At 41.6% G+C, this 25132-nt stretch overlaps 1 protein-coding gene across 1 annotated transcript in view; it reads right to left on the bottom strand.

Moving 5' to 3' along the window:
* The window catches only part of myo10 (myosin X), a 264485-nt gene that overhangs the window by 11129 nt on the left and 228224 nt on the right, over positions 1-25132 (bottom strand). Inside the window, exons 26-34 of the mRNA XM_059945625.1 lie at positions 22669-22792; positions 18119-18362; positions 17601-17696; positions 15586-15679; positions 14219-14274; positions 10239-10381; positions 6663-6857; positions 5629-5786; positions 738-861 (exon numbers count right to left, since the gene is read on the bottom strand). Coding sequence (XP_059801608.1) covers positions 738-861; positions 5629-5786; positions 6663-6857; positions 10239-10381; positions 14219-14274; positions 15586-15679; positions 17601-17696; positions 18119-18362; positions 22669-22792 — 1234 coding nt within the window. The remainder of the gene's footprint in view (positions 1-737; positions 862-5628; positions 5787-6662; positions 6858-10238; positions 10382-14218; positions 14275-15585; positions 15680-17600; positions 17697-18118; positions 18363-22668; positions 22793-25132) is intronic.

Below are 25132 nucleotides of genomic sequence, written 5' to 3'. Positions count from 1 at the left end.
GAGGCATGGACCAAACAGCAATGGTATTTCCTAAACAAGGAGTAGTTTTAATAAACTCAAGAGGTTCAGTAGGTGCTAGAATTCCAGAGCAGGAACACACAAAATGGTGAGAGGAACCAGGCAGCATCTACAGAGGTTTGAGAGTGAGTCACTCCTAAAAAGGCCAGGCTGAGCTTCTAGTCTTTCTCATTGAACAATATTTATCAATATCAGTTTCAGATGCTGCTGAGAACTTCATCCATGTTTGCTACTTTTAGATTTAACTACTAGTGTTTTGCTGGCTGACCTTCCCCTACCATTCAAACCTCTGCAGCCCATATCCCAAAGAATGAAGTCCGTTTTCATCCTTAACCCCAGGACTCAGTGACATATATTAACTACAGTCCTATTGATGCCACAATTTTATCAGTGTCAGCCTCATTTTTAATTCCTACCATGACCTCCACTTCTTCCACATCTGGAACCTCCTTCAATCTCAAAGCACACACATCTTCCAGTTGCAGCTTCTTGTACATCGGAGTTATGCACTCTAGAATTCCCCAACCCACCCCCGAGCCTTCCTATGTTCCTGCACTTCCAGCATTTCTCGTTTTCCAATTTGATCCTTTTTGAATACTGTATTATATGGCTTGGTGTCAGATTTTATTTGACTTTTGGGATGTTTCATTACACTGAAATTATGTAATAAATAGAAACTCTAGAAATGCTGTGGGCATTTTAATTTTTTGTAAACTTACAACTCAAATTGATGTCTCCATAAGGTAGTGGAAGAAGTGGGGAATGCAGAGGATGGTGCGTATATCGTAAGATCGGGTTCCTTTTGTAGATTTGTTCCACAACTTCAATATTCAAGCAGTTTTCCTAAAATACAGAATAGAGATAGAATTAAATTCCTTTTTCCAGTTGCTCAAAATCACATCAGGAATCTGATGCTACAGTCGACCACATGAGGCACTTAACATCTTGGAGCCTTGTACTCAGAGATGCAACAGCAAGCACTGTTGTATCACTGTACTCCTGCCAAGTAGAGCTTCAGGCATAGAATGTGGGACACAAAGCGTTCCACTAGATGTTGCAATATTTTATTTGAAACAGGAAGAGCAATATTTACATTCCAAATTTGCTGATGATGAGATGAAGAGGGAGCATAAAGCTCTGCTTAAGACTCAACCTAAATAGCACATTAAATTCAGGCCAGAGTAACCCATAGCACTGAAAGCCACTGTTCAGCTGACTTGATGCATATGCTTCGAATGAGTTTAAAAAGATGGGATATGGCAAAAATTAAAACCTATATAATCAGTGGCATTGTCCAGCAAGGATAATCCTGGTAGAACTGAATGCTTGTTCTGCGTTTCTTCCTATTTCATAGAAACAGTCCCTGATTTCTGTGTCAAACATGATGCCAAATTAAACTAAATCTCTTTTGCCTAAACATTGTCTATATCCCTCCATTTCCTACATATCTAAAAGCCTTTTAAATGGTACCATCTGACTGTTCCCACCACAGTCCCTGGCAGCCTGCTCCAGGCACCATTTCACTAAACCTGAAGCCATGAAAGAGTTAATGGAATAACTTGCAGTTCAAAATTTCAGTTAAGATTTCCACCATAATTATCAAGACCAAAAAAACCCCAAGAAGAACCAAGAAAAGTCTTTCAAAAACCCAAGTTCCTGAGAACAACTCATACACCAGATTATGTGGTTTTGGAATGCATGTACAAGTGGTGCGAATCTACTTGTAGAACACTTGGGTTTAAAATGTTTATGTACAGATGCACAGGCCGAGTTTATATTGCCTCAGGGACTTTATTTTTTAAAAAGTGATCCACTTGGGGTCTCCAAGGTGATAAGTGTTTGCAGGACAGAGAAACAAATCATATTGACTAGAGGGCAAGAGCCTCACAGTATGGTGGGTTAGCCAGTGGGATAATTGAATAAATTCTGGACAGACGCAGCAGTTTGGAAGTCTGCCTGCACAAAAGTCAGCAGACGATTAAATCATAGGTCAAGTGAGACCTCTGCTGGGATGGTGAACCTGGGGCCATTCAGCCAACTGAATGGCTGAACAGGCTAGAGCGGGGGTCGGCAACCTGTGGCTCCCGAGCCATTTGTGGCTCTTTCACCTCTGTGCTGCGGCTCCCTGTGGCTTTGGGAAATAATTGGTCAGTATTTAATTAAAATGTATTTTATGTTAGTTTGTTAGCTTTTGAAATGTAATTCTAAATTTGAAGATTATGGTGATCTTGTACAATGTAAGTGTGGCGACACATTTTCTGACACATCCGAAACGGCTCTCAATTAGCCAGCATTCCGGCTAAGGGAGATTGCCTACGGGGGTTTGTGAGTACGTGTCTTTTGCAGCATCTGCGTCCATGGGGGCTGGGTTGAGGGAGGCTTAGAAGCAAGGCTGTTTAGTTCGAATAAAGTTATTCGACTGCAGTTTACTGACTGCCTGAACACACCGCTGCAACGTGTTTTTATCGCTATTAATATACGTCACCACTGCCAATACCTGACACCCGCCAGTGCGCGATTTCTTTAATTTTTCGATCCAAGGTAAGCCAACTATGGAGAATTCTAAAAAAAGAAAAGTGACTGAAGAAAACAGAACGTTTAATGATACGTGGACAGATTCATTTGCTTTCACTGTTGACGAGACTGGTTTACCGGTATGCTTAATATGCAATGAGAAACTAGCAAACAACAAAAAGTCAAATGTCGCAAGGCATTTCCAGAGTAAACACGCAGCCTTTGCTCAAAAATATCCGGATGGAGATGAGAGAAAAAAAGCCGTTTCGGAACTGATGCGGAAGGTTGATCTGAGCAAAAATCATTTCCAGAAATGGATGAAGTCAGGAAAATCAACGACATACGCCAGTTATATTGCCGCTCAGGAAATAGTCAGGCACGGGAAGCAGTTTACAGATGGTGAATATATAAAAGAATCTTTCATTAAGATTTCAGAACATCTATTCACGGACTTTAAAAACAAGAGTGAAATTGTGCAGAAAATCAGGGATATGCCCCTCTCTGCAAAGACTGTCAAAGACAGAACCATAAAAATGGCAGAAGACATCACAAGACAGCAAATTAAAGACATCAATTCAGCTGTGGCCTACTCGATTGCCTGTGACGAGTCTAAAGACAAAGGCGATATTGAACAAATAGTGTTGTTCTGCCGGTATGTAAACTCTGCCGGGCCACAGGAAGAACTGATTGAGTTGATACCTCTAAAAGACCAAACACGGGGGGAGGACATCTGTGAGGCTGTCTTGAATTGTTTAAGAGCCAAAGGAATAAAGACCACCCATCTGGTGTCAGTAGCTACTGATGGGGCTCCGAATATGACGGGAACGCACAAGGGATTTGTGGCTTTACTGCAGAAGTCGCTGGACAGAAAGCTGCTGACTTTTCACTGCATCTTGCACCAAGAGGCACTGTGCGCTCAAACATTTCCTCCGGAATGCACAGAAGTAATGGATGTTGTCATTCAGATTGTCAATAAAATAATGGCAAAAAGTTTAAATCACCGTCAATTCCGTTTGTTACTGGACGAGATGGAAAGCGCATATTCTGATCTCCTGCTGCACAACAAAGTCCGGTGGCTGTCCAAAGGGGAGGTGCTGAAACGCTTTGTCGCGTGTCTGGAAGAAGTGAAAACTTTCCTGGGCAGCAAAGGGCTCAACTTTCCTGAGCTGGAACAGCCAGAGTGGCTGGAAAAGCTACACTTCATGGTAGACATGACAGCGCACCTGAACACGCTGAACACAGCTCTTCAGGGGAAAGGACGCACAGCCCTGCACATGTTGGAGGATGTCTTGGCATTCGAGCGCAAGTTGACAGTGCTTGCCAGAGATTTACAGAAAGGCACTTTGTCTCACTTCCCCAATTTGAGAGAGTTCAAACAAGGTCACGACATGATAATTTCGGAGTATTTACATTCTGCAATCATCGCAATGCAAACATCGTTTGGGAAACGCTTCTGTGAGTTCAGAGAGGAAAAAAACACATTATCCTTCCCGGTCACTCCCTTAAGCATCGATCCTTCCCTACTGAATACGACTGCATTGGCAGGTGTGAGTCAACCTGATCTTGAGATGGAACTGGCCGACATAGCCGACAAAGACATATGGGTGTCCAAGTTTAGACGCTTGACAGCAGACCTTGAAGATGTTGCCCGTCAGAAGGCCGTTCTTGCTCAGAATCACAAATGGAGTGATATTGAAAACCTTCCAAATCCGGACCAACTTGTGTTTGAAACATGGAATGCTGTGCCCGACATTTATGTAAACATGAAAAAGTATGCGCTTGGAGTCCTGTCGATCTTTGGATCCACATATGTATGTGAGCAGGTGTTCTCCAACATGAACTTTATTAAAAACAAACATCGCGCATGCTTCACAGATGACAGCTTGCGATCCTGTGTAAAGATGAAGGTGACGTCATACAGCCCTGATGTGCAGACGCTGTGCGCTGAGGTCCAGGAGCAGAAATCCCATTAACCAAGTATGATAAATATTTTAATTGCCTATTATTTTATGTATATTCATATTTTTTCATTGTTCAGTGAAATAGTCCTTTTATTTTTCAGGCTGACAGCTGGCTGATGTTATTTTTGGTTTGCTGCTGGCGGAAAATTTAAGTTCGGCGTTTTTCATAAATACAAGAAGGACTCAAATAGACATTGAGTATTTTACTTAAAAGTAACTTTCAACCCAACGTCTTTTTTTCGGAGTTCAAAATGTTTTTGTTGCATGCAGAAATGTAATTTCGTTTTCTCTGCAGGAGTTCATCAATTTCATAAATGCAACACATTATAGTTTGTTTATACATAGCATAAAGGCAAAAAAAACGTTGTATGCAGTGTTATTTCATTTTAAATGTCAAACGGGTTTTGCGGCTCCCAGTGTTTTCTTTTCTGTGGGAAACGGGTCCAAGTGGCTCTTTCAGTGGTAAAGGTTGCTGACCCCTGGGCTAGAGGGACTGAACCACCACTTTTGCTCCAATTTATGTGGCTGTACCACAAGCAGAAAATTACCTCAAATTACCGCTTGGTTGATCTGGGCTGTGGCAATAAAACTAACTCAAGGATCGATGGGGTTCTTCTTATTGTCCACCTGTGCAAATTGCCTGGCAATCTGAATTAGTGTGATTTGCCTGTTCAACAACCACACTGGCACTGTTGCTGTTCACACTGCATCCCTCTGCTGATGACAAAAACACCCGTGTTCACCTATCGAAACAGCTCAGAGACCACTGCTCCCTGTTACCCAACATCAGCAGGAAGGCGCCACTTTCATCCCTGCACTTTGGGTTTGGTTTGGGCTATGGAAGTAACCAGGGTGACCTAGAGCCTGCAGGGTTGGATCATCCATGTGAAACACCATTAACTGATTTGAAGATATCTCACTAGTCTCCTTTTAGCAGACATGGCCAGTGGATACAATTAAGGAATTATACCCAACAGTTTTAATCACACACAGTAATGACATTCAGTGCCATAATTCAAGATTGGACAGGTCAAAACTTTAGTGGTTCATATTATACAATATTTATCACACCTGCTATAACATTAAGGAGCAAGCTGTTTCACTGAGATACAATTTGATTCAGACATTTTCTTACCTTGATATCCTGAATAAGTTGCTGTGTGGGTGTGTCGATAGGTGGTTTAGTGTCAATAACATTCTGGATGGCATTTGTCCACTTGGTTACCTCATTCAACAACTTTGAGTAAAGACGGTAGCAATGCTTACGGCCATATATCGTAGTACTCCAGTAACCTTACAATTCACAACCAAAATGTGTTATTAAAAGAGAAAGTACAACATAGGCAAAAAGTAAAACTGTTTGAAATTTTATTAAAATTACAGATGACCCCCATGTTTTGACCTTCGAGTTATAGAAAATCAATTTTTTTAACAGAATTCTCAAATCACCACCTCCAAAAATTTAAGATAAATTCGCTTTTACAGAATATACGTGAAAGAAGTAAATAAATATACAATTTGTTTTCAGCTCACATTTCTTGATGTGTGCACAGATTTTGTGTCATAGAAAATTGTGATATTTCTTAGGAAATCAACACCTCCACCCATCTGACCCCACGTACAAGGGGCAGCCTGTACATGGTAACAATTCACATTGAGATTGGCGCATGCTTTATATCCAGATAACCAAACAAGCTTGATGCTGAAGTGATAAAATTTACGCACTTCAGCACAGCAAGCTATTGATGTTGATGTTGTGGGCCTGATCTGGTTTCCTGGTGCAAGACTTAGTTGGGTACACTGGATTAAAAAAGGCATTAACAAGCAGAAACCAAATAATACTGAGACACAGAAGGAATTTGAACTCAACTGATGATTGAGTTTTTAAAAATCTTATCACTTTTCATTCTGCTCTGGAACGAACAGAGATTCACAGTGTGAATCACACCAGCCCCCTGACACATGAACAGGATTACAAAACATCTCTACTTGAACTACTGCTGTGCTAATGGTGATCAGTTTCAGGATGCAATCATTCTGTTATAGCTATCTATTGATCTTACAAACATACCTATACATGTAGTTTAAGGTGTTGCAACACTCATCACTGAAATGCCAGTATTAAAATTATAGTCACATAAGAAAAGGACCAGGGACAGGGGCACCTACCAGTTTCTTTAAAAAACTTCTCATCATGCTGCACAACTGAGCAGAGACTGTTCAGAACCAGGGTCCCCAGCTTGGTCATGTTCTTCTCACAGCTCTTGTAGTAGTCCAGTGAGTTATAGGTCAGTACAAACCAACGCTTCTTCAGCTTCAGAGAGTTGCCCTTCCCACCATTCTTCACTTCTTTATGTAGCCACCCTTCCAAAGAGCAAAAAGACAACGTTACAGTTTCACAATCACAACTCAAACAGGCAGAAAAGAAACTCGCAAAGAGTAACAGCAGAACCAATCCAAAAACAAAACAATTGCCGCTAGCTTGCAACCCCGTGGGGTTGCTGTACTTGCGTGACGCGCCCTCAGCTCCAATGAAATGATTGCTCCAGAGTCAAATCTTTTCTTCAATCCTTTATTAGCAATTAGCAAACATACAATTTAAGTGTTACCTCAGTAGTCAGTGAAAGATACAACTTTCGCCAGCCCCAAGCTACAAACTGCCCCAAAATAAGCAAGAGTACATAACTTATTCCCTTTGCTTTACTATGCTCCCACTCACATGAGACTAGTTACCATAATAATCATAAACCTGCAACACAGAATACAAAGCAGATAGAGAACTGATACAAGTCCTACGGTCAGTGCTGATTGATAATGGAAATAAGCCCTGGCCTGTCCATCACGCACAATTTACATTAATCACATACAAGTCTCATTTTTGTCTCTCGCCAACCCTTCAAATTCTACAGCTCATCCACCCTGTGGTCAATTAGCTATCATTAACAATGTACAAACTATCTACAGTGGTAAACTCCAGGGACCATAATCAGCTTCAAAAACTAGAAGTATATCACAAAATAGTAGTCTAATATTGTGAACTCATTACAAACCAACCAACAAGAAACCATTCATTAACTTCTTGCAAATTAACCTTCTCTTTCAGCATTATATTTTGGTTCAGTGCAACAGATGAAAAGTATATTATTATGTGATGCTTGAATTAAATGCCCCAAGTATGGTTAATGGAAGGAGTAGCTCCTTTACAATCCAGGTGATGTATCTTTCAGCTAAAAAGCAGTGCAAGTTTTAAGGCTTTTTCAAAAATCATTGCTGCTCTCTTCTTCCGAGATCAGGAGTGACCAACTTTCACTTGGTTCTGAGAGTTCTGATGTGACTGATGAGGGTAATGTGAGAAGTGCAGACTCCTCCACAGACATAGCAGGTTGTGCCGGACGGTGTGATATGGCATCTGCCTTCTGACACTTTCAGAGGGCCTCTCTCCGCTCCTGGTACTGGGCTTGAAGTTCTCCACTTTGAATACTATGGACCAGAGATTGCTGATGGTTGCCCTTCAAAGTGACTTTGAGCACATCCTTGCATTTTTCCTGTCTGCCTGCCGATACCTCCCAGGACAGATTCTGAAATACGGCATCTCTCTTGGGAGTCTGGAGTCAGGCATATGAGCAACATGGCCAGCTCAAAGCAGTTCACTGAGTGCAGCTAGGACTGGGTGTTGGCTTGGAGGGTGAAACCATCATTGATATGCTTCTCCTTCCAGTGAATTGAGAGGGTTTTGTGGAGTTTGCATGTTGGTATCGAGAAACCTGGTATTAGTAGGAAACATAATGTAGGGGAGGGAACACTGACCATGTTTATCCTCCCCTCTACTTGTTTATAGGCAGGCAAGCCTCTGCTACATGTGACTAACTGAGGCTGTGACTGAGTCAGTTGGTACATAGCAATGTTGATAAATCTCCAGGGCCCAAAGGAATCTATCCCAGGTTACAATAAGCAAAAGTGGAATAAACTGTGGCCTGGAATGAAAGTTGTGGACCTTCATAAGCTATGGGTGAGGTGCTAAAACACTGGATGATAGCTAATGTTGTTCCTTTATTTAAGACATCAGGGATAAGCCAAGTGATTACAGGTTGACGAATCTTATGTCAGTTGTATGGATGTTGTTGAAGAAAAGCATATGGGAGAGGATTTATGTATACGTGGAAGGGCAGGGGCTGATCAGGTTTTGTTTTGCTGAAAAGACAGGATTCTAATTGAATAACTATAATTGAACAATAATTGAATTAATGACTATAATTGAACAATGGCACTCTCAACTCCAGCCAACAACATTCTGCCTTAAACTTTGAGATGTGAACTCTTTCCAGCATTCTGGGAACTTAAAAACTCAAAACACTTAAAAACTTCTATAGTTGTACTGTGGAGAGCATTCTGACAGGCTGCATCACTGTCTGGTATGGAGAGGCTACTGGACAGGACCGAAAGAAGCTGCAGAAGGTTGTAAATCTAGTCAGCTCCATCTTGAGTAATAGCCTACAAAGTACCCAGGATATCCTTAGGTAGCGGTGTCTCAGAAAGGCAGCGTCCATTATTAAGGACCCCCAGCACCCAGGGCATGCCCTTTTCTCACTGTTACCATCAGGTAGGAGATACAGAAGCCTGAAGGCACACAGTCAGCTATTCAGGAACAGCTTCTTCCCCTCGGCTATCCGATTCCTAAATGGACATTGAATCTTTGGACACTACCTCACTTTTTTAAAAAAACCAGTATTGCTGTTTTTGCACGTTTTTTAAACTATTCAACATATGTAATTGATTTACTTGTTCATTTATTATTATTAATTTTTCTCTGCTAGATTATGTATTGCTTTGAACTGCTGCTGTTAAGTTAGCAAATTTCATGCCACATGCCGGTGATAATAAACCTGATTCTGATTCTGAACTGTTAGTACCTACTCCTGTCTTGATTTGCTGAGGCCTCTGTTATCAATGGATCAATGGAGGATGAGAGGTGACCTGACAGAGGTGTACAAGATGATGAGAGGCATTGATCGTGTGGGCAGTCAGAGGCTTTTTCCCAGGGCTGAAATGCCTAATACGAGAGGGCACAGTTGTAAGGTGCTTGGAAGTAGGTGCAGAGGGGATGTCAGGGGTAAGTTTTTTTTAATGCAGAGATTGGTGAGCGTGTGGAATGGCCTGCTGGCGATGGTGGTGGAGGTGGATACGATAGGGTCCTTTAAGAGACTCCTGGATAGGTACATGGAGCTTGGAAAAATAGAGGGCTGTTGGTAACTCTAGGTAATTTCTAAAGTAAGTATAGGTTCAGCACAGCATTGTGGGCTGAAGGGCCTGTGTTGTGCTGTAGGTTGTCTATTTTTCCATATGATCTAACATGGCTTTTGGGACTTAGATCAAAAAGTGTTTTAGATGTTTTGTAAAGATCCACCAAATCATCTTGTATTCTCTCTTGAACTACTAGGCCAATCTAATACTGCACTATTTTGTATTTTAATGGTATTCCAATCTTCTGGGAACAGTATCTCTCCTTCCCTATGCTGCATTCCGATTCCCATTCCCTTGGCAAAGCCCTTAATGACTGTATAATTATGAGAGCAGCATAATGCAGATGTTAAACATTCCCAGAAAACTGGTAATGGGCACTGAACCCCATTAACAGGAAGAGTTAGGCACAGCAAAAAAGATCTGTTTTTACCAGATTACAGTTTCGATTGACAAGAACTAGTACCCTGTACCTTAAGACTGGTAACTGTCCATCCACCTTCTTACCTCTGACAATGAACTCCTGTCCCTCTACTCTGGTGTCTCCCTTGACCCTCTGCAGTAAAGTTATCCAATGATGCATCTCCTCTGGTGTATCTGCATTACAGTGCAAGATGCGGTTTGCTGTGATAATCACAAATGAGTTGGGTCTACAAACACAAAAAATGGATGAGTTATACATGAGATGAATGGACATTTTACCTAATTAAAACATCACAGTGAGCTAGCAGATATAATTACATCGATAAAACACTGGAGGAACTCAGCGGCTCAGGCATTATCTATGGAAATGAATAAACAGTCAACATTTCGGGCCAAGGCCCTTCATGACAATGGGAAAGGAAGGGGGAAGAATAGAAAGGTGAGTGAGTGGGGAAAGAGGACAAGTGGGAAGGTGATAGATGAAGACAGGTGGGAAGGGGTAAGGGGGATGAAATAAGAAGCTGGAATGTGATAGGTGGAAAAGGCAAATGATTGGAGAAGGAATCTGGTGGGAGAGGAGAGTGGACCATGGGAAGGAGGAGGGGCACCAGGGGGAGTGGATAGGCAGGTGAGGAAAATAGGTCAATGGAATTGAAGAAGTGAGAGAGGAAAAAAAATTACCAGAAAATTCAGAAATTGATGTCCATGCCATCAAGTTGAAGGCTACCTAGATGGAACATAAAGCGTTGCTCGTACACCTGAGAGCGGCCTCATTGTGGCAGAGGAGGGGCCTTGCAGCTACATGCCGAAATGGGAATGGGATAGGAATCAAAATGGTTGGCCACCAGGAAATTCCCCTTTTTGCGGATGGAGAGGAAATACTTGACCAAGTGGTCTGCCAATTTACTTTGATTCTCACCAATGTAGAGGAGGTTGTATTGGGAGCACTAGATACAGTAGACAACACCAAAAGATTCGCAGGTAAAGAGTTGGCTTACCTAGGAGGACTGTCTGTGGTCCTGAGTGAAGGTGAGGGAGGAGGTGAATGGGCAGGCATAGCATTTCTGTTGTTTGCAGGGATATGTGCCAGATGGGAGATTAGTGGTGAAGGATGTACAGAGGGAATCATGGAGTAAGTGCACATATACCTGCAAATGACAGAAATGCTACAGTTCTCCTTCTCCCTCATCTCCATTCAATCCTTCCAGCTGAGACAACACTTCCCCTGTGAATCTGTTGGGATCATCTGCTGTATCCAGTGCTTCTGATGTGGACTCCTCTACATTGGTGAGACTAGACATAAATCGTGGACCATTTTGTGGAGGACCTCCACTTCATCTGCCAAAAGTGGATTTTCCTGCCACCAGGCATTTTAATTCCAATCCCCATTCCCATTCTGACATGCCTATGCCCCCTCTTCTGTCATGATGAGACCCCTCTCAGGGTTGAGGAGCAACACTTTATACTCCTTCTAGGTAACCTCCAAACCTGATGTCATGAGTATCAGTTTCTTCTTCCAATAATTTATTTTCCTTCCCTTCACTCCTCTACGTTTCCCCACTCTGGCTTCCTGCCTATCACTTCATCGTGGTGATCCTCCTCCTTCCCTTTCTTCTCATGGTCCATCCTCCTCCTCCTCCTATCAGATTCCTCCTTCTCCAGCCCCTTGCCTTTTCTACCCATCATCTCCCTATTCTACCCACACGGCTTCACTTTTCACCTTCCAGCTTCTTCCTCTTCTCCTTCCCCTACCTTCTTATTCTAGCATCTTACCACTTTCTTTCCAGCCCTGATGAAAGGGCTCAGCCAAAATTTTAACTGTTTATTTGTTTCCAAAGGTGCTATCTGATCTGCTGAGTTTCTCCAGCATTTTGTCTGTGTGTGTTGCTCTGAATTTCCAAAATCCCTTGGGTTTTATAATTCATTCATTTTGTTGTTTCATTGATTTAACTCTTTTCCTCTTCTGTTTAATGTTTTTTTTCAATTTGGAAATTATGCTTCTGAAAAAGACCATGATGAAGAAATCTGGGTATATAATTTGTTTGTGTGTGTGTACAGTTGTAAGAAAAAGTTTGTGAACCCTTTGCTATTATCTGATTTTCTGCATTAATTACTCATAAAATGAGCTCTGAACTTCATCTAAGTTACAATAATAGGCAAACAAAATCTATCTAAACTAATAACACACAAACAATTGTTCTTTATTGAACACATTGTTTAATCATTCACAGTCCAGGCTGGAAAAAGTATGTGAACCCTTGTATTTAATAACTGGTAAAACCTCCTTCAGCAGCAATAACCTCCACCAAATGTTTCCTTGTAGAGGCTGAACGGCATAATGGTGAGGAGAAATCTTAGATTATTCCTCCATAAAAACTGTTTCAGTTCATCAGTACTTCTGGGATATCTTGCATGAACAGCTCTCTTTAAGTCATGCTATAGCATCTCAGTTGGATTAAGGTCTGGACTCGAACTCGACTATTCCAAAACACGAATTTTCTTCTTTTAAAACCATTGTTTTTGATTTACTCTTGTCTTTCGGATCATTGTCTTCTTACATTATCCAACTTCTAATAAGCTTCAGGTGACGGACTGCTACCCTGACATTCTCCTGTAAAATGTCTTGATACAATTTTGAATTTATTGTTCCCTCAATGATTACAAGCTGTCCTGGCTCTGGGGCAGCAAAACAGCCCCAAATCACAATGCTCTTTCCACCATGCTTCACAGTTGGGATGAGGTTTTGGTGTTGGTGTGCAATGTCCTTTTTCCTCTAAACATAGCAGTATACATTTCTGTCAAGAAATTGTGGTGAACTACATATACCAGTCTGGACACGCCCCCTGCTGACTGCTCCTGTGACTCCCCCCACAGACCCCGGTATAAAGGCGATTGAGGCCTGAGCCCAGCCTCTCAGTCTCCAGGATGTAGTATCATGGTCACTCACTGCTTGTTCCTTCTTCCAGTCAATAAAAGCCGATATCTCGCCTTTACGTCTCAGAGTGAGTTATTGATGGTGCATCAGAAATTCAATTTTTGTCTCATCTGTCCACAGAACTTCGTCCCAGAAGTGTTGTGGAACTTCCAGCCAGTCTTTTGCAAACCCAAGAAATGCTGCAATTTTTTTTTTTTAAGAGCACCGGTCTCCTCCACAGTGTTCTTATGTGAACACCATTGTTGTTCAGAGATTTTCATATAGTGGACAACAGAGACTTCAGTAAGTTCTAGAGATTTCTGCAGGCCTTTTGCTGTTAACCTTGGGGTCTTTTTCACCTCCTTCAGCATTGCATGTTGTGCTCTTGGTGTGATCTTTGCAGGGTGCCCAGTCCTAGGGAGATTAGCAACAGTACTGAATTTCTTCTATTTACAGACAATTTATTTTACAGTGGACTCAGCTCTTTAGAAAGGCTTTTGTAGCCTTTTCTAGCTTCATGCATCTCTATAATTTTCTTCCTAGGTTCTCTGAAAGTTGTTTTGATTGAAGCATGGTGCACATAAACAGATCTTTCTTGAGAAGAGCAGGCTCTGTCAGTAACCTCAATTTGTGTCCCTTTTATAGGGCAGGGTACCTCTACAACCCACACCTCCAATTTCTTTTCATTGATTGGAGCACCTGACTCCAAATAGCTTTTGTTGAAGACATTACCCCAGAGGGTCACATTCTTTTTTGAACCTAGACTGTGATCATTTAAATGGTGCATTCAGTATTAATGAGAAGTAGTACAATTGTTTGTGTTTTTAATTTAGGCAGATTGTGTTTGTCTATTACTGTGACTTAGATGAAGACCAGACCACACTTTATGAGTAATTAAGACAGAAAACCAGGTAATTGCAAAAGGTTCACAAACATTTTCTTACAACTGCATGTGTATATTAATGTACATACATTCTAAAGACAGCAAAGATACCAACATTGAGCCAGCATTCATGAATATTTCACTTGTATAAAAATCATTAAGTATTTGTTAAAAATAGTGTAGTTGGTTTCCCCCACATGGGGAATTATTAAATTCAAAGTCTAATGAAACCCTGAAAATACACTGTTTGAAAACCAAACATATCACCTGTCAGGACTATCCGAAGCACAAACTGAATCAATGAGACCCACATCCAATGTACCCTACAGAGATAGTAAGAGACAAACATTTTAAGTTAAATGCTGACAAATTTGATTCAGGCTTTTCATATCTGTAAATACAACTTTTTAAAATAATTATTATCAAAAAACCACTAAGCACAGGCTGTGTAACAGCTGTGTTTTAGCTGTTTGGATAGTGGAAATACATCATTACAGAATTCAAAAATCATTACACAAAAATCTGGGATATGGAATAAAATTTTCATCAATTTATGTGAAAAAATTAAGTAAACCAACACAACTTTGTGTTTTTAACTTTCTTCATGTATGCATAGATAACATGGCTTTATGGTAACAGATCAATTTCTTGGAACACAACATCTCTGTAATACAAAGTACATCAGTTGCCTGTAATTATGTACATAACAGTCAAGACAGTTTTAGTTAAACTACTTGTTTGGAAAATAGTGTCAATAACAATAATATTAAGTAAATGTGAATGCACTACTGTTATTGCAGATTACTCATCACAAAACAATCTGTGACTTGTGCTTGGTTGCACTTGCAGATACAAAACCAAGTGTGAACATGAGTTGTGAGAAGAACTTAATTTGACTGGAAAGGCACCCTGTGTGACTGGGCAGGATAGTAAACATGTGAAAATAGGGTCAGTGGGTCACTTGGCTGCTGAAGCCTGTCCCACCATTCAATTGTGGTTGAGCTATCCCCTTGGGTCTTCTTGACCACAATGGGGATTTGAAGAGAAGGTGGAGGTTCTGCCATAAACTGATTGAATGTGCATTAATTTTAAAGGGTGGTACAATAATTTCTTGTGCTCTAACCTGAAGAGTTAATAGCATCTGGAAATAGGATCCCAGATTTTCTGTAAGAGCAATGAAAGGCTAGTACAAAACACAGAATTGCGGGAGGAACTCAACAGGTCAGGCTGCATCTGTGGAGGGAAATGGATAGCTGACATTTCAGGTTGAGACCTTTCAGCTGGACTCAGTCTCAACCCAATTGTCCATTCCTCAGCCGCCCCCACCAGTTGTTGCTTGACCTGCTGAGTTTTCCAGCAGTTTGTTTTTTGCTCCATATTCCACCACCTGCAGTCTCCTGTATCTGTTCTGTAGGAAAACGTGAAATACTGTGTCGATGTGTCAAGTCTACAATTCTCTTCAAAGTGTACATATAAATTTATTAAATCAACTTTACAATCATGCAAAAATAAATAACCAAGAGAATCTTTATGCCACTGTAATATATAGTGAAAGTTGACATTTCACTCATAAAGTGACACTTACAACACAAAGCCCAGTACAGAAGACATGCTGGTTGTCAACAGTAACTTACCACTGCATTATGTGGATTGGCTTGCTCATCATGCATCTCCCTAATCTCTTGCTCAGTTGATCCATGAACTTGGCTAAGGATACTAAACCACTGACTGCACCAAGAAAAAGGGGAAGAAACATTAACGAGGAGATCCCTTTCAATTCCCTCACACTCTGCCCAATTCCTGTTCCCTCAACTCTCCTGCTCTTTCCAATGGTGAAAATGTCCACCTATTAATCCAATGAAAAGAAAGCTGGATTTTATTTAAATCAGTGAAAGGATGAAAATCTTTATTCTATGGGGGAGGGGGAGAGGGAGAGGGAATGGAGGGGTGAAGTGGGGAGTGAGGATGGAGAAAGTGATGAGACAAAGTGCGGTGAGGGAATCAGAAGTAGGGAACAGGAAAGAAACAATTAAAGAGGAGAACGTGAGGACTAAGTTGGGTGTAAGTGTAAAGCAAAAGGTAGAGTGGGTAAAAAGGGAAAGAGTGGTTTGAAAGTAAGAAAATGAGGTCAGGACTGAGAAGGTGGGAAAGCAGAAAATGTTTAATCAAAGAAGATTGATGAGGAAGGACTGGAGGAGGCTCACATGGACTAGATTAGACCTTTAAAGAGAGAGGAAAGGACAGTAGGAAGTGAAGGGTTGAGAAGGATGGAGAGGGATGGAGAAGGTTGATGGAATGGGGGTATCTACAAAGGAAAAGAGGGAGAGAAAAAGGTATTGCAATGGTTATAAATGATTTGGATGTGGAAGTGTAAGGGTGGGTTAGAAAGTTTGCAAATGACATGAAAGTTGGATGTATTGTGGATTGTTTAGAAGGCTGTCATATGTTACAAAGGGGCATTGACAGGATTCAGAATTGGGCTGAGAAGGGGCAGATGGAGATCAACCCAGAAAAGTATTAGTGATTCACTTTATAATGTCAAATTTGTAGGTGGAATACAGCAGAGTGGAGATATAGGGATATTGGGGTCTGCAACCATAGGACCCTCAAAGTTTCAGCACATTGATAGGACTGTTAAAGGTGGGACATAGTGCGTTTCCTTCATTATTTGGGGGATTAAGTTCAAGAACCATAAGGTAATGTTGTAGCTCTATAAAACCCTGGTTTGACCACACTTGAAATATTGTGTTCAGTTCTGGTCTCCTCATTATTGGAAGGATGTGGAAATTTTTACAGAAGATGAAGAGGAGATTTACCAGGAAGTTGCCTGGATTAGAAAGCATGTCCTGTGAGGATGGGTTAAGCAAACTAAGGCTTTTCTCTAAAATAAATAAAGTGAATAAAAAAGGGTGAATTGAAGAAAAAAGAACATCCATAGACATGAGCTAAGCAGCAGAAAGCAGGAATCAAAATTCCAAAAGAACTGAAATAGTTTAAAATTTTCAGTAGTGACAAGTAAATGTTCTGGGGAAATAGCCAGTTCTGAACAGTTCATACTTTTCACATCACTCAACCAATTTTATTACAACAGAACTTGCACAATTTTGAAAAGTCACAGTTCATAACTAAGTATTTTGGGTGTCATTGTTGGCAAGCAGTCTCTCCATGGTCTGAGAAGGACATCTAATTTGTACATTCCTTGGAATCTATTCAATATTTTAAAAAAAGAACTAAAATTCTGCTAAATATGTTAGAATAAGTTAAACAAAGTCACACATTTGACAAAGTCCAATTAACACAAATTTACAAAGCCCATGTTGAAATTTGTGGAAAATATTCATGTTGATTATGTGATGGTAGACAGCAGACAGTGCCGACCCGAGGTTCATTTCCCTAGTGTCTGTCTAAAGGATGTTTCATAAATGGCTTTCAATGACTTTACCCTTTGAAGAAGAGCTGCTCTTTTAATCTAAGAAAAGTGATCAAGCCTTGAATTCCACAGAACAGACTTTAACAAAGAAAACAGTCTGCCCACTGGCAGTTATCTTTGAACTGAACATGGGTAGAAGTGTTTGTGTTACGAGAGTGATGCAGTGTAGCTTGCAGCAGGTCATCAACTACATCTGAACTAAATGACGAAAACATTTACCTGGCTTCTTCAGCCGTCTCAGCAATAAGATAGTAGACACGATCTTCTATTACTATATTAATGCCGTTCTCCTTGCCAGTATTATCAATAATTTCTCTAAAGATATAAAGGAATTGTAGAGATCAGTACCAACAAAATGTTAGAGGACAATTTCAATTCTGTCATTAGATGAACAATCAGATGAAACAAGGCAACAGCTAAGTTAACTTAATATGAGGTAGTTCATTGACTTCGAGCACGGAACCAGGATCTTCAGTCCACCGCATCCATGCCAAACATCAAACAGTCTCTCTACACTAATTCCATGCTCGTCTCCTCAACATTCCCATCACTTATCCTGAATTAGTACATCCACCTACCTACTAAAGAAATCCACCAACTCATATCTTTTAGATATGGGAAGAAACTGGGTGTATCCAATGGTCACGGGTGGTCAGGACTGAGCGTCTCACTGTTGCTGTGAGGGAGCAACACCACTACCTGTGTTCAGTGTGTGAAGCTCCAACAGGAGTGCTTACCTTGCAGATCTGATATCGATAGTTCCCTTTTGCTTCTCCTCACTGTCATTCTCAAAGTACATCAGCTTGCTCTCCCTCAGCACGAACCAGCGCCTTTTCCAGTTGCGCCTTGATAGGGTGGAAGTGCCACCTCCTTTTTTATGCAGCCAGCCTTGCTTCAGGGCTTCTTGTTTGGAACGGAACCACATGAATGTTTCATCCTTTAAAACGCACCATCGGCGTTTCCATGTATTTATCAGCCCTCCTGAAACACAGATGCAGATTCACTACCAAGTCTAGGGAGAAAGATGCCCTGCAGCGCAAAAGAGAACGCCTTTGACCCACGTCCTCTCAGCAATGATGGCTGGAGCATGAAGGTGTGTCTGCCTGAAGTGAGGGAGATGTTCAGAAAAAGAATGGCGATGAGGGGTAGATGGTGGTGGTGGGGAGTAACGGAGAAGTTAATTTCAATATGCCATTCAAATTTATCATAACCAACATCATTTATATGGGGTAGTTTAATGCCTTCAAGTATTTTAAGTTTTACATCAATTGAAATAGCTGGACTCGACAGTTTAACAGAGCACAGCTGGTTGGATGACAGAGAAGCATTGACATAACTTTGGAACTTCTGCCATTAGACAGAAATCTCAAAGTTGCTGATAATTTGGTGGGTGAATGTCTGCAGTTACATGGCAAATGCCAATGATTTTCCACAAAACCTGGACCACTGTTACATGATTTTCACCAGGTGAAGTTTTGTTTTAAGTAATTGCATTGAAATGAATGTGAAGTATGCTAGAGGTGTTTCGTTCTATTAGGAACATAGACATAGAAACATAGAAAACCTACAGCACACTACAGGCTCTTCGGCCCACAAAGTTGTGCCAAATCTGTCCTTACCTTAGAAATTACTAGGATTACTCATTGCTCTCTATTTTTCTAACCTCCATGTACCTATCTAAAAGTCTCTTAAAAGATCCTATCGTATTCAACTCCACCATTGTTGCTGGCGGCCCATTCCACACACTCACCACTCCCTGTGTAAAAAACTAACCTCTGACATCTCCCCTGTACCTACTTCTAAGCACCTTAAATCTGCGCCCTCTTGTGGTAGCCATTTCAACCCTGGGAAAAAGCCTCTGACTATCCACACGATCAATGCCTCTCATCATCTTATACACCTCTATCAGGTCACCTCTCATCCTCCGTCACTCCAAGGAGAAAAGGCTGAGTTCACTCAACCTGTTTTCATAAGGCATGCTCCCCAATTCAGGCAACATCCTTGTAAATCTCCTCTGCACCCTTTCTATGGCTTCCACGTCCTTCCTGTAGTGAGGCATCCAGAACAGAGCACAATACTCCAAGTGGGGTCTGACCAGGGTCCTATATAGCTGCAACATTACCTGAAGCCTCCTAAATTCAATTCCACGATTAATGAAGGTCAATACACCGTATGCCTTCTTAACACAGAGTCAACCTGCATAGCTGCTTTGAGCGTCCTATGGACTCAGACCCCAAGATCCCTCTCATCCTCCACATTGCCAAGAGTCTTACTACTAACACTATACTCTGCCATCATATTTGGCCTACCAAAATAAACCACTTCACACTTATCCAGGTTGAACTCCATCTGCCACTTCTCAGCCCAGTTTTGCATCCTATCAATGTCCCACTGTAACCTCTGACAGCCCTCCACACTATCCACAACTCCTCCAACCTTTGTGTCATCAGCAAACTTACTAACCCATCACTCCACTTCATCATCCAGGTCATTTATAAAAATCACGAAGAATAAGGGTCCCAGAACAGATCCCTGAGGCACCCCACTGGTGACTGACCTCCATGCAGAATATGACCTATCTACAACCACTCTTTGCCTTCTGTGTGCAGGCCAGTTCTGGATCCACAAAGCAATGTCCCCTTGGATCCCATGCCTCCTTACTTTCTCAATAAGCCTTGCATGGGGTACCTTATCAAATGCCTTGCTGAAATCCATATACACTACATCTACTGCTCTTCCTTCATCACTTGACAAAGCCATGCTGACTATTCCTAATCATTTTATACCTCTCCAAATGTTCATAAATCCTGCCTCTCAGAATCTTCTCCATTGACTTACCAACAACTGAAGTAAGACTCACTGGCCTATAATTTCCTGGGCTATCTTACTTTCTTCCTTGAATGAAGGAACAACATCCACAACCCTCTAATCCTATGGAACCTCTCCTGTTCCCATTGATGATGCAAAGATTATCCCCAGAGGCTCAGCAATCTCCTCCCTCGCCTCCCACAGTAGCCTGGGGTACATTTCGTCCAGTCCCAGTGACTTATCCAACTTGATGCTTTCCAAAAGCTCCAGCACATCCTCTTTCTTAATATCTACATGCTCAAGCTTTTCAGTCTGCTGCAAGTCATCACTACAATCACCAAGATCCTTTTCCATAGTGAATACTGAAGCAAAGTACTCATTAAATACCTCTGCTATTTCTTCTGGTTCCATATTCTTTTTCCCACTGTCACATTTGATAGGTCCTATTCTTTCACATCTTATCCTCTTGCTCTTCACATACTTGTTGAATGCCTTGGGGTTTTCCTTAATTCTGCCCACCAAGGCCTTCTCATGGCCCCTTCTGGCTCTCCTAATTTCCTTCTTAAGCTCCTTCCTAGCAGCCTTATGATCTTCTAGATCTCTAACATTACCTAGCTCTCTGAAAGCTTTTCTTTTCTTCTTGACTAGATTTATTACAGCCTTTGTACACCACGGTTCCTGTACCCTACCATAACTTCCCTGTCTCATTGGAATGTACCAATGCAGAACTTCACTTAAATATCCCCTTAACATTTGCCACATTTCTTCTGTACTTCTCCCTGAGAACATTTGTTCCCAATTTCAGCTTCCAAGTTCCTGCCTGATAGCCTCATAATTCCCCTTGCTCCAATTAAACGCTTTTCTAACTTGTCTGTTACTATCTCTCTCCAATGCTATTGTAAAGGAGATAGAATTATGATCACTGTCTCCAAAATGCTCTCCCACTGAGATCTGATACCTGACAAGGTTCATTTCCCAACACAAGATCAAGTACAGCCTCTCCTCTTGTAGGCTAATCCACATATTGTGTCAAGAAACCTTCCTGAACAGATCTAACAAACTCCACCCCATCTAAACCCCTTGCTCTAGGGAGATGCCAATTTATATTTGAGAAATAAAAATCTCCCATCATGACAACTCTGTTATTATTACACCTTTCCAGGATCTGTTTCCCTATCTGCTCCTTGATATACCTGTTACTATTGGGTGGCCTATAAAAAACACACAGTAAAGTTATTGACCCCTTCCTGTTCCTAACTTCCACCCACAGAGACCCCATAGACAATCCCTCCATGATGTCCACCTTTTCTGCAGCCGTGACACTATCTCTGATCAACAGTGCCACTCCCCCACCTCTTTTGCCTCCCTCCCTGTCCTTTCTGAAACATCTTAAACCTGGCACTTGAAGTAATTCCTGTCCCTGAGCCATCCAAGTCTCTGTAATGGACACATCATATCCCCAAGTACTAATCCACGCTCTAAGTTCATCCGCTTTGTTAAATAGACACGTCTCAAACCGTCGGTCTGAGTGCATCCCTTCCCTATCACCTGCCTATCCTCCCTCTCGCACTGTCTCCAAGCTTTCTTTGTTGAATTAATTTTGAAGTGTAGTCATTATTTACAACAATCTTTTCTCAGTCTGTCCCTCAGGGTCGAAGATGACTTGATTCCCATTTTGTGGATGAGGCCAACTACAGATTTTTCCACAGTTAGAGCAGGAATTGTCCAGCAGGATGGGCATTTGTGAAGTGTTGCACAAAGCTGTGTGCTCTGATGCATAAACTCGAGTTCCTCAATACCATCTTGAATGCCCTTTCACTGCATTTGTGATGAAGGACTGAGAACTCCAGGAGTTGCAGAGATGCTGTATTATTTTGAAGAGGCTTTGAGAGCATCCTTGAAGGACATCAATGAATACACTATGTATTGAAAGTCAGAAGTTGATTTGTTCCTGACAAAGTCATGCTTCGTGATGTTGCTTATGACATCAGGAAAACATCCTTAAATAGCTTAATGGGACAATTTATATAACCAAAGGCTTGGCTGGCACCTCACCTAGGATCACCAACTCTAACAATGTGGGACCTCCTCTGAACTGATTCGAACCCTTTTGATCCAATTACCCAATTATTGAGGCCATTACCACAGGACTCTGCTGTGTCTGCACCCTGTTGCATTGAACACAACATTGTCTTAAACAGGAATCAGAGCCAAACTCAACCAGGTCTCAAATGGTCAGAACAGCTGCACAGCAATATCAAACCCGAATATATTAAATAATATATTAAACCTGATTCTGATATGGACTGGGGCTTAAACCCATGGCAAAGTCAAGGCAGATACCTGCATCAATATTTGTCAGTTTTTTTTAATTCTGTGGTAGCCAGTCACAAGAACAATGAACGCAGATGAGCAGTTCAGTACATTATATTAACCAACTGTTACATTATATTAACCATTACCTGAAATTTGTTCTTACCCTTCATAAACAGGAAGCTGTGGAAATAAGGCAAAGTGACACAGCTGTAGACAGAATCTCGCCGGTAAGCTAATTCTTCATCAGTGTCAAATCTAGAATCAACTTCATCATCACTCTCCTCATACTACAAAGAAGAAGAAGAAATTGTTATTGGTGGCGATAACAGTAGATAGGAGCAGTTTTATTGTTCTTTGTATTAGGCTTGTTAAAAGTAAGGCACAGAAATTATATTTTAGACACACATTGTAGCGAAGGGACCCTGATTTGGAAATTGATGCCTCGGTGTCTGGTGCAACTAGCAGGATCCTCCACTGCCAGGGTGAGCCAACACAAACCAAGAAACAACGTACAACGTGTTCTAGCTGGCTTGTCTACAACTCAATGGTATCAACATCGAATTTTCCAATTTCAAGTAACCTTACCTCCCTCTGCTCCCTCCACTTCTCTCTTTTCTCTCTTGTCCCCTTTCCCATTCCTCCCCTCCCCCACACATCAGATCCCCATCATCCATTTCAAACCCCTCCGCCTCCTGGCCCTGTTCCTCTATTTACGTATTTCACACACTGTATCATCTTCCTATCTGTTTCAGGTGCCATCTGCCCTTCACCTCTCTCTTAATGATTCTCATTATCACCTTCCTGCATGACAAGATTCCACTGATTACAGCCTATGTGTCACCCTCCAGCCTATCTTTTCACCCTCTTGCCTCAACACATGGCTCAATTCCCCTTGAAGCTTTTTTTTTGGCTGTCCCCACCTGACTCTGTCTCTGTGTCCCATCTCCATCCTTCCCCCTCCCATACCTGGCTCCTCTGCCCATCATTCTTCACCCTTCCCTGGCACTCCTCACCTGGTGGACTCTGTCTCACCACTCCCACTCTCCTCTCTATACTGGCTCTCTCCCCAGTCTTGATGCAGGGTTTCAACCTGAAGCATCATGCCTCTCTTACTCCTGCCCACCACCACAAATCCTACTCAACCCATCAATTCCTTCCAGATTCCACCACCCACAGTATTGTGTCCTCTTGTTTGGCCAGTAAAGCCTTGTGCATCCAGCAGAGTTTCCAAACTGGCCACAGAGCTAGTTAAAAATGAACTATATGTAGTGATAAAAGAACCACATAGATACATACAAGCATATTCAGACCATGCCATCATCAGAACAGCACAAGTTCAGCATAGGGGGCTGGGGGTTCCTTAAGTACTTCCATAAACCTTCCACTTTCAGATCACTTTGGTTACTTTCCCAGGTCTACTTTACAATAAACTTCTCCCTTGGTAATGTTGAACCACATGTGACAGATCCAGCATATCCATTTTCTGTACATGTTATGCTTCTCAGTAACAGAAATCATTAGGATGGCTACATTTCAATTATGAAAGGTAAGCCCATCCTAACAAGATCACACTACTTCAAGGACTGTACAACTTGCTCAAGGTTCACTTGTGATAAGCTAAATATGCTATCCTATTCCTTTGCCCAAAGTTAAATTTGAAGCAACTAAGTCAAACACAACAAGTCCAGAGACAGACTTATTTTAAATCCTCATCACTGAGTACTCACAACTGAACTATCAAGATACCTCTCAGAATACTGCCCTCAAGGATTGTTCAAGTTTGTTATCATTTAACCATACACGAATATAGCCCAACGAAACAGTGTCCCTCTGGCAGCAAGGTGCACAACACTACCAATAGCATATAGCACAAATGGTTACAATAGTGTACAGATAAAGACAAGTCCCTGAGTGGCCTGAGTGGCTGCAGTGCTGGTCCTGCTTGTTTTTCCATCGAGCGAACTGTGGAGGGCAGTGCCAACTGGAGGGGCCAGGCCCCAACTCGGTTTGGATTCCAGCATGTCCCATGCCCTACAACGGCTCTCCACTCCGCCTTGGTGCCTTCTCGCCTGGACGGCTGCAACAGGTGAGGCCACGACTTCGGCCTGGTCCTCACTACAACTGAGGCACACAGCTCATGGTCTCACCAATAAACCAGACTTGAAGTATACTACATTATCAACGTCTAACAGGGTCTTGTGATCCCAATGAAAACATCCAAGACAATCACATGCACTATCATGGCACAACAGTACACAACAAGTCCGGGTGACAACACAACAGCTTCTTCCCCTCTGCCATCCGATTCCTAGATGGACATTGAACCTCGTGAATACTACCCCTCTTTTTTAATATATATTATTTTGTTTTTTTGCACGATTTAAAGTCTATTCAATATACATAAACAATTCATTTATTTATATATTTTTTTCTTCTATATTATGTATTGCATTGAACTGCTGCTGCTGTTAGTTAACAAATTTCATGGCACATGTCGGTGATAATACACCTGATTCTGATTTCTGTATACAATAAGTCCAGTTCCATCGCTATTGGATAGTCCTGCAGCTTTGATGCTCCTAGCATCCAGCAGTGCCTTGCAATTGTAAAAAAAGATGCACAGGTCG

The sequence above is a fragment of the Hypanus sabinus genome, chromosome 20, assembly GCF_030144855.1.
Source record: "Hypanus sabinus isolate sHypSab1 chromosome 20, sHypSab1.hap1, whole genome shotgun sequence".
NCBI lineage: Eukaryota > Metazoa > Chordata > Chondrichthyes > Myliobatiformes > Dasyatidae > Hypanus > Hypanus sabinus.
The sequence above is the reverse complement of the archived record's forward strand: the minus strand, read 5'-3'. Positions and strand labels throughout refer to the sequence as shown.